Source organism: Selaginella moellendorffii, unplaced genomic scaffold (assembly GCF_000143415.4).
Source record: "Selaginella moellendorffii unplaced genomic scaffold, v1.0 SELMOscaffold_12, whole genome shotgun sequence".
Lineage (NCBI taxonomy): Eukaryota > Viridiplantae > Streptophyta > Lycopodiopsida > Selaginellales > Selaginellaceae > Selaginella > Selaginella moellendorffii.
In genome coordinates, this window is record NW_003314273.1 from 1798034 (window position 1) to 1810725 (window position 12692).

Here is a 12692-nt window from a genome sequence, read left to right on the forward strand (position 1 = left end):
AGGCCGAGCGGGCAGCGGAGGTGGCATCGGGCTCCAAGGGCATTGCGGAGGGGCTGGAGCGAGGCAAAGCGTCGGAGAAGTTGCTGGAAGAGGACAGCCGCTTCGCAAGGGTGGCTCGCAGCGAGATTGGATTGCACGGTGCTGGCTGCCAACGACAAGGCGCTCGAGGACAAACTGGTCAAAAACGATAGTTTTTCTGGAGCATCAAACACACGGGCTTGAGCATCCATCAACTCGGGCCTTCGTGTACATGGACAACTTCTTTTCAGTAACATCTTCACTGAGGTCTGTCCACACCTTCTTGTGCGGTTCCGCCATCGCCCTCACTCTCCGCAGCAGCAGCAGCGGCAGCAGCTTCCCTCTCGGCAAGCTTCCGGCGGGCCAACTTGATGCTACGGGGCACGTAGATCCTGGGCTTGCGGATGTTGCGTGGCGGCATGGTCCACGGAACCAGGGGCTTGTCATCAAACGGATGCCTCTCGTCCGCAAACACCCTCAGCTTGAGCATCCGCCTCTGCAGCCAAGCAACCAATCACACTCTGAGCTGGTGCAACAAAAGTCCTTACTCGGTGCAGCCTGTTGCGCGGCATCATCCGGAAGACGGCCTTGCGCAGCGGCAGCGTGGGATCCCTCTCGATCATGTGGTTGAGCTTTATCTGCTTGAGGTGCCCAATGTAGCTGCCACAAGGGAAGAAAAAAAGAAAAAAAGACTATACGGATGCCAAGGCGGGCAGCAGCGTTACCCCGTGTGCCAGTAGTAGACCTTGTTCTTGAGCTTCCAGCCGCCGGTGTAGGTGATGTGCTTGGCATTGATCACCACGCAGATATCTCCCTCGTCCTTGTTGGGGCTGTAGGTTGGCTTGTCCTTGCCCATGAGCACAATGGCCAGCTTGCTCGCCAGCCTCCCTAACACCTGCAAGCCCTGATCAAGCCATGCCAGCGTCGAGAGACGAGACCAAAACCTCTTTCTTGGCATCGATCAAGAGCCACCTCCGGCCTTCGGTCACCTGGGGAATCAGCCCCGCCCGCAGTTTCTGCCACAAGCCCACCGCATTGCTGCTCGCGTTTTCCAATCAGCGCTTACCCGCCAGGCCGCAGCGGCTGCAGCCATCCCCTCGCTAAAGCCCTAGCAAAACCCTAGCGCACCCTGTTGATCGCGCGGCAGCTCCGCCGGACCTGTCCGGCGGCGCCCGTGAGCGGCCTGATGCCTCCCATCCGGATCATGGACGCGGCGAAATGCGCGAAGAAGGTGGGCTGGTCGTAGGCGTACTTGGTGACGAGCGCGCGGGTGAGCGGCGACTGGTACGTGAGCACCTGGTCCGAGTTGAGGAGGGCCTTGCGCTCCAGGAGGTTGCGGAAGTAGTAGTTGTCGAAGCGATGCGGGGACTGGTAGTCGAGCGCCAGCGTCTGGTTGCCGTGGCCAAAGCGCGGGCAGTGGATTCGGGAGCGTACCAGCAGCTCCCTGCCGAACTCGGGGTCGGCACGCAGCGTTCCCGTGTGGTTGTAGATCCGGGGCTTGAAGGTGGTGCAGCGTGCCAGCCCCAGTGTGTGGCTACCTGCCAGACTGGGAGCGTCGTCACAAGTTACACCTTGGAAGGGCTCACGAACCTGAGAGGATCACCATGTCTCGGACCGACAGCCCTTGCTTCTGGAACAGGGACACCAGCGTCGAGACGTTGGACGTTGGCGGGGGGATGTCGTTGTTTGCGGTAATGCGGCTCGCGCTCAACGCGTCCCTTCTTCCCACCTCCACACTCCATCTCGGCCCGCCCCTCTGCATCCATCGCTTTTACCACCCGTGAGCTTGGAAGAACAACGCTATACAGTTACCATCTCAACGGAGAGCTGAGCAGCGAGTGCGAGGATGTCCGCGCACGACACAACGCCCGGGCAGTTCCTCTCCAGCGCCGCTTTCATCTCATCTACAACCTCGAATCCGCGCAGCGAGTTTGCGTTTGGGAGTGCCGTCTTCTCTCCAGTGAAGCCCGGAAAGTCATCCAGCAACACGGAGCCGTCGCAGCCCTGCCGCACAAGAGGTTGTGTGGATGATCCATCACAATGCCAGGGACACTACTTACGTTGACGAAGCAGTCGTGGAAGTGGAGACGAAGCAACGATGCCGCCATCCTCTTGTCTCGCTTCAAGGCTTTCTTCAACACACCGAGGACCGTGGCCCGAGCTTCCGGGCAGGACTCGCTATAGAAGTCGGGGCTCAGTGCAAGACTAGCGCATTGCAAAGCAGCCATGACAGTAATCACAAAGAGCTTCATGCGAGAAGTGGCAGAGCTAAAACGATGGAGAAATGATTTATAGCAGTTATTTTCAACCAAACCAGTTTTACAAACCGGGCAAGGGAACAAATTTGCTTGCGCATTCTCTGTCCTTCCACCCTTCTAGTCCTCACTGAAATATCTAATCGAAGGTACGTCACAAAAGCCCACTCTGGCTGTTGTGGTGTTGCTCGTCTCTGTAACTGTGCAGCACAAAAGACCATTCAATAGTATGAGCAACTCTTTTCTGGCTAGAAACACAACAAACTCTCACTCTCTTCTACTTGAGCACAGTAACTTGAACTTTACACCTGCACGGGACTGCCTCGCAGATCCTGGTGGACACAACCTCAAGCTCGATGGTGCGACCTGTCAATGCAAACTTTCTAGTGCTCGACTTCCTGGCTTTTACCAGCCTAGCTCGACGACTCCAGCCTCTTGACACTTTACCTTCTCTCTTGCTAACAATCACCTTACCAGTGCCGCTCGCCTCGGCCCTTGCGAGCCTGAAAGTTCTCGAGCGCGACCCTGGCCGCCTTGAATCCTTGGCTGTAGCAGCCGTCGTCACCTGCTTTGTCACCAGCGCTGCGGAAACACTCGACGGCCTCGCCCTTGGATCGTCCTCTTTCTTCTGGCACTGCCTGAAAGCAGATGTCTTGGCAGCTCCGCCTTGTCCCTCGATCAACCACCTAAAAGCTAGGAAAATGTAACCTTGAACAAGATAGACAGATGGCTTACTTCTCCCACAGCTTCTTGCCCTGCTGGACGTGTCTGTCCATCTCGTCACAGCACTGCACAAAACAGCTCATGGAGTTATGAAGTTTCCTAAGCTAGAAAACGAACTTGTTGCCAGTGCTGCGTGCAAGGGGCGATCGTCAAATATCGCCAGCAGATGAAATTGTAAGACTCAACGTTGTGCTCCACCTGCACCGACGCGAAACAGATCGCAAGCCTTAGACGACGAGCAGAGTGTGTGTACCGGAAGGCCAATGCGTATCTTGAGCACAGTGTGCATGTGGTTCTCGTATGCTCGCTTGTAGTTCTCGACAATGCTCGATATACTGTAAGCTAAAAGCCAGTGTTTGAGGGAGAGCGATATTGAGCATCCTTACTTGTCGTAGTCGAACTCCTTGTTCATGAGGTCCGTCCGCCGGCTTATCCCAAACGCGCCATACTTGTCCCCGTAGCGAACCAGTAAGACTATATGTTGGTGCACCTGTACTTCAGTATACATTCGACCATCAGTCTATCGGATCCACGGAAGAGAGAAGCATTTTGTATGGCACCTTGTCGTCCTCTTGTGTCTTGAAACTCAAAGGGATGCGCTCAACATCCTGCATGCCTGCCTGCGCACGAGTAAGGAAAAGCTGTCTGAGTTGCATCTGGCACAAGAACCTTACTGTGAGATACAGCGCGAGAAAAACTGCTTCCACGCACTTGATCGGTTGCGGTGAATAGATCATCTGAGAAACATACACGCGAGAAGCATACCCATGAGAACGATGTAGTTGCTTACCATCTTCGCAGTGTCCATGATGCGTGACAGTGGTCTGAACTTGTGAGAGTTGAAGCTGGTTGTCGGTGTTTGCTTGTACTCAAACGAATTTATGTACTGCAATCCGAACATCAGGCATCCATCCGTATTCGTCCTCGCATTACAAAATTCAAACACTTACGTGCTGGATCGCTTTGAGACGCGCTGGAGCAGGAAACTTGAAGAAATTATTGGGGAGCTGAGGCCTCTTAGCTGCTGTTGCCGAAGGATGAGCGCCAACTCCAGCTGCAATCGCGGCTTCCATGCTGAGAGAAAAAAAAAGCCACTTTAGCTAGTCCGAAATACGGTATACTTGAGATGAGAGTTCGGCACCTGTCCATTACTCGAAACCTTTGGCAACTACAGTCTGCGGTGTCCCATCCCTGAAAGCAGGCACTTTGCTTGAGTCACTATCATGAGGAGTAGCAACAACGAGGGCAAACGCATCGAAAACTCATCCACGACAGCATCTCTATAGAGCATACTCCAAACCACGGCCGCATTTCCAATGAACTAGCCTCGACACAAATGGAGGACCCCTTCTTGCTTGCTTCCGTTATCTACGCCATAGCCCGGACTAGACCAGAGAGAGCGGGAGAGAGGAACCTCTTGGGCGCCGGCACTCCACAGGGAGGGGCGGGGACGAGGACAGCCGTGGGATAAGTGGCTGGGGCCACGTGTCACGCTTGCGCGTAACAGATGACGCTTGATGCTTGCTGACTCAACCAGATATAGATCCCCGGAGCATATTCCCATTCAAACTTGAATGAGCCGCGAGCAAACGTCCCCGATGGAAACACCCGATTGCTTGTCGTCCCTCCGCTCTTCTCCGTGAATCGATGACGACCCCGCTGCGAAGGACTGGTGGGGATTGCAAATCACGAACGCGAGCTGGCCCTGCTCGTTGAAACCGGCGGAGCCAGATGCCCAGACCAGGCCATCCGTCTGGATCCTCAAGAACTTGTCCTCCTTCACCGTCACTCTCCCCTCTCCGAGCGCTGCACTGGACTTGGAGCCCATCTTGCTCCCCCTGGGATACCCCAGAATGTACACCTTAGAGCCCGCCTCCAGTGATTGCCTAGAGATCTTGGAGGCGTCGGACATGAGCGGCGACACGTCTGATGTCGTGATGGAGTCGCAAGCGACGAGTGTCAGGTCCAAGTCCCTGTTGGTCACGAAGAATCTGCACACAAAGATCATCATCTTCCCATTTATGAATTCGAACGGCATCGCACCTCTGAGGCCACAACTTGAGCTCGAGCGACGCGGCTGGAGTACGGACGTTGACGGTTGCACCTTCCGCAGCCGCTGGATCCGGAAACGTAGAACTGGTTGTCAAGATGACATCCTTGCTGATGATAATCCCAAACCCATCGCTGCTGTCGACGCTAACCACGGAACTCCCCCTAGCGATCAAGCTCTTCTTGACTTCGTCTTCGTTGATCGGTGAGGGTGCCACGATCTCTCCGGCGGAAGCCGGCGGAACCACACAGCACAGCTTGTTCAGAGTGTCCATCCGCAAGCACAACCGAATGGGAGGCACTCGGCTTCACGTGAACGCGAAGCCTAACCGTCACCGCTGCTGCGCTGGAGCCACCTGAATCGTCCCTCGGCGGCTGGCGGTTAGAGGTGGTGTGATATGGCACCTGATCCAAGAGTCGCACCATCATAGAAACAAAAAGAAAGACCAGACCAGGGACTCCAGCAAATGACACACCGATCACGATGCGCATGAAGCTGCTGCCCAAGGGGATCAAGATCTTCTCCAAGAAGCAAAGGCTAAAACTGCGTAACTTGTGTTGCTTCGCGCCATCCTCCTGCAAAAAGGACGAGGGCGGTCGAAACGAAGAGCAGAACCAAGGTGGAAAACAAGCTCCAGACAAATGCGACAAGCACGACAAGAAGCACACTAAGAAAGGCAAAGATGTTGTGCAGCTCGATACCTCTGTGAAGGGTGTGGTCGCAACAAAAAAGCCGTCCATTGTTCTGCTGAGCCACCTGAACAACGGGACCGAAGATGGCGAAGGAATTGGAATCATTATACGAAAGAATGTCATACTCACCAGCCATGGAACCATACCCAGCGTCAGCAGTGCCAAAGAAGGCGAGATGGCCCTCAGCTACCCCGCCATGGGTTGCTGTCCCACGCAAACCACCTTGAAACAAAAGCTCCTGCCAAGCAAGTAAGGAAGCAAAATCCAAAATCCAAAATCACTCACCTCTGTGCTTGCTTTGCAGATTTTTTATCACCAATCCTGCACTTGACATTACGGCTATTGCCTGTGACGACGTCTCTCCAGTAGTTCCACTCAACATAGAACTCAGCCAAGGTAGAGGCCCAATAGGAGTCGATGCCAAGGTGTACATCCTGGGTGCATCTCAAGGGAGCAAGCCGTCGACTTCGAGGAACTTGAAAGTTGGCGAGGGGCGGGTAACCATGGAAGGAGACTCGATCGTCAAGTTCTCCACGGAGGGAGAAGCCTGGCTTTCTGGATCGGCCGGTTTCACCAGGCAAGGCCAGTTTGCGTTCATGGTGTGCCAGCCAAGAAGATTCAGCCGAGCTGCTTCGATGGAGAGCTCCACTTCTGCCGCATCGTCATCGTCACAACGAAGGAGCTCTGTGAAGCAGTCGAGTGTTGCCCTTCGCGAGATACTCCGCTGGTTGGAAGACGGTATGCCTTCTTCTAAATCTCCTATGGAACACCACCAGCAACAGGCTCACCACGATCGAGATCGTCTGCACCAGCATCTCCAACACAATCCAAAGAGTCCGCCACCCCTAGAACACGACATCGAGGTGCGGCTCTCAACTTCCCCTTGTTACCACCACCTTGAAAGTCCTAGAAGCTGTGCAAGCGCCGGGCTCAACCCGCGTCAACCTGGTATATCATATCCTGCCACTCCCAGCACCAAGTCCAGCCCCCGATGCAGTCCTAGGCGGAGAAGTCCAAATCCCAGAAGGCCAGGAGTCTCGTATTCAATCTCGCCTTTAACATCTGCTCGAAGCCGGAGATCGAGCCAGACATCCAGTAGAAGAGGATCACCCTGCTATAGAATGTCACCTCCATGCTGCCTATCGTCAGGAAAGCGTTCTCCAATCCCACTTTCAAGCTGCTGCCTGGGTCGATCATACGAGGACAGTGACTGTGATCAGCAACGGGAGATTGACGACAAGTTCCAAGACTTTCTCGACAGCCCAGAGTTTGAGCCACCACCTTGTCCGTTATCTGGATCGTCTTCGGAAGAAGACGCATGTAGTGCTGTGGTTTACTCGTCACCAAGAGGAAGACCCATGGCGGCAACCAAAAAACAAATCTTTAAGGGACCAGTTCACAGGCCACTCAAAGTCAGAATGAGTACTGATGAATGCGGAGCCTCAGACGGTGAAGTGTACATGGGTGTAGGCTACATGAAACATACACACGTTTCCAGGTGCAAGGCAAATCAGAAAGTCGGCCTACCTGGTTACACCGTATGGCACCACTAGAAAAGCTCGAGGTAGAACAAGGAAGAGAGAAACATTAATCAACACAAAATAAGCATGTACAGAAATAAATCTATCGTCACTCGACCGATACGTACAAGCAAACTTAGCTTCTCAGAATCTGTAGACACTATGCCGGTTTGAGATACTTGTCCACATATCCCTGATCGAAAAACAAAAGAACACCAAATAAGCTTTAGACAGCAATGTAACATTGATTACCTGAACAAGTTTGGAGATTTTCGGACGAGAAAATTCGATGAAATGATCAACTTTCTTAGGAGTCTTTGGAATGTGATTGCCTTCCAAAGTACCCACCACCTTGTCCACAGCCTTCTTCGCAATGGTCTTGTATACATCTTTGCTCATTTTTCCTTCCTTCCACCTGGGTTGGAGACAGTCTTTGACACACTCAGTCACTGCTACCCTCACTAGCATTGCGGCTTTACTGTCTTTGGCCTTCTTCTTCTTAGTCTTCTTTTGGCCGCTCTTTTCATCTGCCTCAGCGTCCAGGTCTGCATCAGGCTCGTCAGCGCTTTCTGCAATCTGTGGGGAATCCTTGTCCATCTCAGGCTCAGGCATCTTTGCGCCACTCGCGTCTTGATGCCCCTCATCATGTTTTGCACCGGGCATATCGGGACTTATAGCCTCCATCAAGGGTTCCCCCAAGCGCATGGATGTAGTAATGTTGTCTTGCTGCCGCGGTGGTGGAATAAAAGCGCCAAATGGAGGAATAAATGGCGGCGGTGGCAGCGGGGCCGTTAGTTGATACTGGTACAGTGTGTTTTGTTCTGGAGGATGCACTGCTACTGCTGGTGGTGGTATCCAAACTTGCTGTTGGGAGCCATTTACGCCCATGTAGCTGGTGCCTCCTCCATAAGGTGGAGGCAAATGGTTAACTTGTCCGTTCTCTGGCATCATCGAGGTGTGTGTTTGTTCCTGCAGTCTAGGACCCTCGTCAAGCTTGCGAGCTCTATCTCTTCCATGGTAATCCGCGGCATTTCTCCTCCCTTCGCCATCGTCGTGGATATACTTGCATGAAGATCCTTTGGTGCAGCTTCCTCGGGAATAGTCGTAGCATATCTGTCGGTTCCTCTCTACATTAGCCCTTGGATCGCCACGCTTGTGCGGCATGGGGCTCCTACTCCGGCTGCGACTTCTACGACTGCAACAACATTGGAGCACTTGAGTTGAGAAGGACCAGTAGCCTACGAGTTAGATACCTGTTCCTTCGGGGAGACCTGCTTCGGCTCCGGTTGTTTCTTCTACGTGGATCGGAGGAGGGACTTTGCCGCTTGCTCCTTTTGTGCGGCCTCTCACCGGCATCAGAATCAGCGCCTTGTTTCAGGTCCGAAGTTCTAGCGGATTCCTCAGCTGGTTCCCGTCTTCTCCGGGGTCCTTCCCCGTTGCTGTTGTTTTGAGACGCTCCCATGTTTAGCTCGGCATCGGATCCATGGCTCGCTCTCGTGCGCTCCCGGTCGCTCTTGGGTCGCCTGCTATCTGGCAAACGCAAACACCAATGCCCGAGTTGCTGGCCGCGAAACCAAACAAGAAAAAAGAAAAGAAAACCTTTCCTTGGCGTGCTGCTGGCGGCACCTACATTCTCCGCTCCTAAAATCACCATTGATTCAGACAAAGCAGCGGCTGGTACGTGTGTTAGTACCTTCCATAGCGGCGGGGGCTTCAAGTCAGCCATGAGCCCATACGAGACAGCGTCGTCCCTCCCTTGGCACACCCGCCCTAACACCAATAAACTAGCAAAAGCCCTAAAACTCTTCTAGGGCTTATAGCAGTGTTGTTTTGTCCCATGGCGCCGCTGTCGGGACATGGCGCGCGCGTCCTCAGCATCCAATCCCACACCGTGCATGTAAGCGCTCAAAATCTCACTGGATTGCAAGTGATCCCGAGCTTTTACTCTACTCGAGACAGGGATACGTTGGAAATAAATCGGCGGTCTTTCCCTTGCAGCTCCTGGGATTCGATGTTGATCCGATCAACTCCGTACAGTTCTCCAATCACACAGGCAAGACCAATGCGCTCCTCGCTTTTCTCTTTTTCTTTTCCCAGTGCGTTTAGCGTGCGCTCTCTAGAGGTGCAGGATATCCAGTGTGGCGCGGCCAAGTTTTGGACGGGGACCAGCTCTGGGCTCTCATCGAAGGACTAGAAGCGAATAACTTGCTCTTTTACACGCATCTCTTGACCGGTTAGCAACTCATCTCCTTCATTCTCTTCCTCACTCGTACGTACTCTTCTCAAGGCTACATCGGATCGGCTTCGTTCCTGAGAACCGTTCACAGGGTCATCGAGAAGCTGAGGTCCGTGAATCCCAATCTCGTTTACGGTAGGTATGTTTCCCTCCATTTTCTTACTATCTTTCTCATCACGCAATGCATGCAGTTTGTGACCCTGTCATGGGTGATGAAGGGAGGCTGTACGTCGCTCCTGAGCTAGTCCCGCTGTTTAGAGATCTGGTAACTTGTTGGTCTATCGTGCCCGGCGGCATTCTCATGTTTGAGATACTTCAGATCGTTCCTGTAGCAACTATGCTGACACCGAACCAATTCGAAGCAGAGCGGCTGACTGGCCGCAGGTACATCGATGGTCCATTGTTCGTGTTGTAACCGCAACTGTTTTAACAGCATACGTACGACACATGATGCGAGGCAAGCTTGCAGAGATCTCCACGGCGCCGGGCCGTCAAAGGTATTTCTTTCCTGAACTTTTCTATCTTGCGGACCCGGTGATTGTGTACAGGTGGTGATCACCAGCATGGACGCGGACGAGAAGCTATTGCTTGTTGGAAGTCATAAGAAGGTTCGTGGTCTCTTCTCTTTGAGAGTGTTTTGAGATGCTGTGTTCACAGGGCGAGTCGTTCAGACAGTTTCAGATCTCCATACCGAAACTCCCCATGTACTTTACGGTAACCTTTTCTGGAGTGGCTTCTGCACGTTGGTTTTCATCACCCTACACTTTTGCAGGGGACCGGGGACCTGATGACCTCATTGCTTCTCGGCTGGAGCCATGTAAGTTTGAGACCGACGTTGTGCTTTCCTTGGCTGACTTTTTAAAGCAGAGATATCCGGATAGTCTTGAAACTGCAGCAGAGTTGGCTGTCTCGAGCCTCCAGGTGTGACTTGTGGTGTTATTTTTGTTCTTTCCTTGTGGGGAATGCTGCTTACTAATTAGCTTGTCCAACAGGCCGTTCTGCACAAAACTTTGTCTGTTTACAAGGAGGAAGGCGTGCAAGTGAAGGCAAAGCAGCCGGAGCTGCAGCTAGTCCAGAGCCAAGAGGAAATCAAGTCACCTACAACCAGATTTGTCGCGGAAATTCTATCATGACCGGAACACGCAACAGCAAGCGCATTTTAGCAAATAACAAGTTTACAAGCGAGCTTTGATCTTGGCAGCATCCGCTGAGGCACTACCACTAGTGACACTCTCGTAGGCCTTTGAGTGATGGGTTTCAGGGACACGGCCTTCGGTATTCTCCAAAACAGTATGGTCTACTTCCTCTGCCACCTGATGCAGGAGTTTGCAAATCGTCTTGTCAAAATCTTACGTACCTGGCTGGCGTCTTTTGCAGGATTTGGGGGCATGATCGATTCTGCAATGCGGTCCTTGGTCTTTTGAACGGCACCCTTGGCGTTGTCGTAAGTGTGAGACACCTCCTTGATCAGGTTCTCCATGGACTTCCTCCCCGCCTCCATAGCTTCCACAGGTAGAGGAAGCACAGCGAGCTTCTCCATCACCGTGTCCCTCATCAGCACGAGAGCGGCTCTCACATCCGACGCCACCTCCTTGGAGGCTTGAATTACAGCAGTCCCTGATGAGAAGCGCTGCTCAAAGCTGGCACAAGCGTCTCACGGAAACACACACATACCACGCTTTGGGGGCGCGTAGAGCGATCCTTGCCCCACCGATTCGTCCAATTCTTGGACACGAGCAACGTCCTTGAGCTGCTCTTGAGGTGCGTACAGCTTGCCCGTTCCCTCGAAATCCTTCTTCTTGGGCTCCATTCTTTGCCTGTGTGTGTGGTTTGAGCACTTTAAACACATTTAAACACCATGAGTAAACGGTTGCCATCTGGACGCTCGCATACATGCCAAGTGTCACTCCTTAGAATTATCATTTAGCTTCACTCAATTCAATCAACACAGTAGACTATCAACGCGATCCCGGCCCAGCGATTTGTCGGCTTGACACAAATCTATATAGTCCGCGTAACTGGATTGCCTGTACATGGCTGGATGGCTAGAGCTGAGCAGCTCTTGCGCGGGGCAAATGCTCACGCCGGGAAGAGGAGAATAATTGGCGACGATAGAGACGCGCTCCGAGTGCTCAAAGACGAGAGCCCTGTGCCCTTGGCTCTTGTATTTGCCATTGCTTATCACCTGGCCCATTCACAGTTACAAGGGCTAAGCTAAGATATGAATCTTTCGTGTACTAGCTTGCCTGTGTGACATCGCCAATGTTGACAATGAGACCGTCGCGTACGGGCTTGACGGGCAGCCACAAGCCATTCTTGAGCACCTCGAGGCCTTCCTTTTCGCTCTCCTCGATCAGGATGGTGAAGGTGTCCATGTCTGAGTGGGCACCCACGCCCAGAACTCGATCAGCAAAGGGGCACAAGGGATACAAGTTAAGGCGAAGGCTCGCAACACTGTCCGCCAAAACTTCCTTAAAGTGATCGCGGGGCAAGCCGAGTGATTCAGAGAGGTCGGCTGCTAGCTTCTGTGCGTACGCTCCGATCTGCTTTCCAGCTTCATCCACATAGACCCTGTGCACAAGTAAATCGTCAACCTTGAATACACCATGCATTTTGAAGGACCTGAGCAACTCGGGCTTGTCGGGCCACACCGTTTCCACATTGCGGGCCGATTCCGGGGACAGATACATGCACAGAGTGTCGACCCAGTCGCTTGTTCCATCGGATGACTTCCCGAAGGCACCATACCCGGCACTCTCTCCCGTCTTCCTCCTCCACTTCCGCTTCTCTTCAGACGGCATCACGTAGAACTCATACGCCAGCGTCCTCAAGTTTCGGACCACCTCCATGTCAACTCCGTGATTGACAACCTGCGTGCGCACAGCTTGGTCAACTATCACAGTTCACACCGACCACAATCTTTATAGCAGACCTGAAAGAAGCCCCAATCCTGGCATGCCTCTTTGAGCTCCCTCAGCATTGTGCTCCTGTCGTGCAACATATCAATGACTGGGATCTCGAGGCCCAAGGTGGTGCAACGCCCGTCTCTGGGACCATAGCCATCCGGCTGAACAAAGCGCCGCGGAACTGTTTTGGGACAGCTCTTCAGAAGCTCTTGGATCGCCTGCCCTTCCTCGCCTCCACTGCCTTCCTCCATCGCGTTGCGTGCTCCAGCGTTCTCGACCTGCAGGGGATTGT

The 12692-nt window shown here is 53.3% G+C and overlaps 7 protein-coding genes across 14 annotated transcripts; 1 reads left to right on the top strand and 6 right to left on the bottom strand.

The window, feature by feature from the left end:
* Window positions 1-172: 172 nt before the first annotated feature.
* On the bottom strand, window positions 173-1142 carry LOC9660601 (50S ribosomal protein L13). The gene is made up of 5 exons (XM_002969502.2): window positions 1085-1142; window positions 963-1034; window positions 744-913; window positions 567-678; window positions 173-514 (listed from the first exon to the last, which is right to left on the bottom strand). The coding sequence occupies exons 1-5, from the start codon at window positions 1109-1111 to the stop codon at window positions 278-280; spliced, it is 618 nt and encodes a 205-aa protein (XP_002969548.2). The 5' UTR covers window positions 1112-1142; the 3' UTR covers window positions 173-277.
* On the bottom strand, window positions 1138-1784 carry LOC112346184 (peroxidase 15-like). The gene is made up of 2 exons (XM_024674488.1): window positions 1609-1784; window positions 1138-1564 (listed from the first exon to the last, which is right to left on the bottom strand). Exons 1-2 carry the CDS (start codon window positions 1782-1784, stop codon window positions 1138-1140), a joined length of 603 nt encoding a protein of 200 aa, XP_024530256.1.
* LOC9660603 (vasohibin-2) lies at window positions 1233-9062 on the bottom strand. 8 transcript variants are annotated; one of them, XM_024674316.1, is made up of 17 exons: window positions 7266-7423; window positions 6024-7209; window positions 5868-5976; window positions 5748-5802; window positions 5040-5621; window positions 4290-4987; window positions 4138-4187; window positions 3947-4070; window positions 3787-3882; window positions 3671-3733; window positions 3557-3616; window positions 3383-3486; window positions 3250-3331; window positions 3114-3194; window positions 3009-3061; window positions 2743-2959; window positions 1233-2473 (listed from the first exon to the last, which is right to left on the bottom strand). In XM_024674316.1, exons 6-17 carry the CDS (start codon window positions 4305-4307, stop codon window positions 2267-2269), a joined length of 1155 nt encoding a protein of 384 aa, XP_024530084.1. In that variant the 5' UTR covers window positions 4308-4987; window positions 5040-5621; window positions 5748-5802; window positions 5868-5976; window positions 6024-7209; window positions 7266-7423; the 3' UTR covers window positions 1233-2266. The 8 variants fall into 8 exon arrangements, 4 of the variants coding, with proteins under 4 accessions (XP_024530084.1, XP_002969550.2, XP_024530086.1 ...); XM_024674318.1 differs by having other exon boundaries at window positions 2296-2473; window positions 2748-2959; XM_024674317.1 differs by having other exon boundaries at window positions 2354-2959.
* On the bottom strand, window positions 1819-2246 carry LOC9660602 (peroxidase 70). Its single transcript, XM_024674489.1, has 2 exons — window positions 2079-2246; window positions 1819-2022 (listed from the first exon to the last, which is right to left on the bottom strand). The coding sequence occupies exons 1-2, from the start codon at window positions 2244-2246 to the stop codon at window positions 1819-1821; spliced, it is 372 nt and encodes a 123-aa protein (XP_024530257.1).
* A 4-nt stretch (window positions 9063-9066) lies between the features above and the next one.
* Window positions 9067-10697, top strand: LOC9659711 (pyridoxal kinase). Its single transcript, XM_024674319.1, has 12 exons — window positions 9067-9155; window positions 9218-9311; window positions 9387-9491; window positions 9546-9629; window positions 9686-9759; window positions 9814-9878; window positions 9928-9991; window positions 10043-10102; window positions 10152-10208; window positions 10267-10311; window positions 10362-10415; window positions 10487-10697. The coding sequence occupies exons 1-12, from the start codon at window positions 9096-9098 to the stop codon at window positions 10625-10627; spliced, it is 903 nt and encodes a 300-aa protein (XP_024530087.1). The 5' UTR covers window positions 9067-9095; the 3' UTR covers window positions 10628-10697.
* On the bottom strand, window positions 10625-11422 carry LOC112346133. Its single transcript, XM_024674320.1, has 3 exons — window positions 11169-11422; window positions 10852-11111; window positions 10625-10807 (listed from the first exon to the last, which is right to left on the bottom strand). Exons 1-3 carry the CDS (start codon window positions 11341-11343, stop codon window positions 10670-10672), a joined length of 573 nt encoding a protein of 190 aa, XP_024530088.1. The 5' UTR covers window positions 11344-11422; the 3' UTR covers window positions 10625-10669.
* A 14-nt stretch (window positions 11423-11436) lies between these two features.
* LOC9659712 (probable 2-oxoglutarate-dependent dioxygenase ANS) lies at window positions 11437-12651 on the bottom strand. Its single transcript, XM_024674178.1, has 3 exons — window positions 12427-12651; window positions 11783-12364; window positions 11437-11679 (listed from the first exon to the last, which is right to left on the bottom strand). The coding sequence occupies exons 1-3, from the start codon at window positions 12649-12651 to the stop codon at window positions 11437-11439; spliced, it is 1050 nt and encodes a 349-aa protein (XP_024529946.1).
* Window positions 12652-12692: the final 41 nt, after the last annotated feature.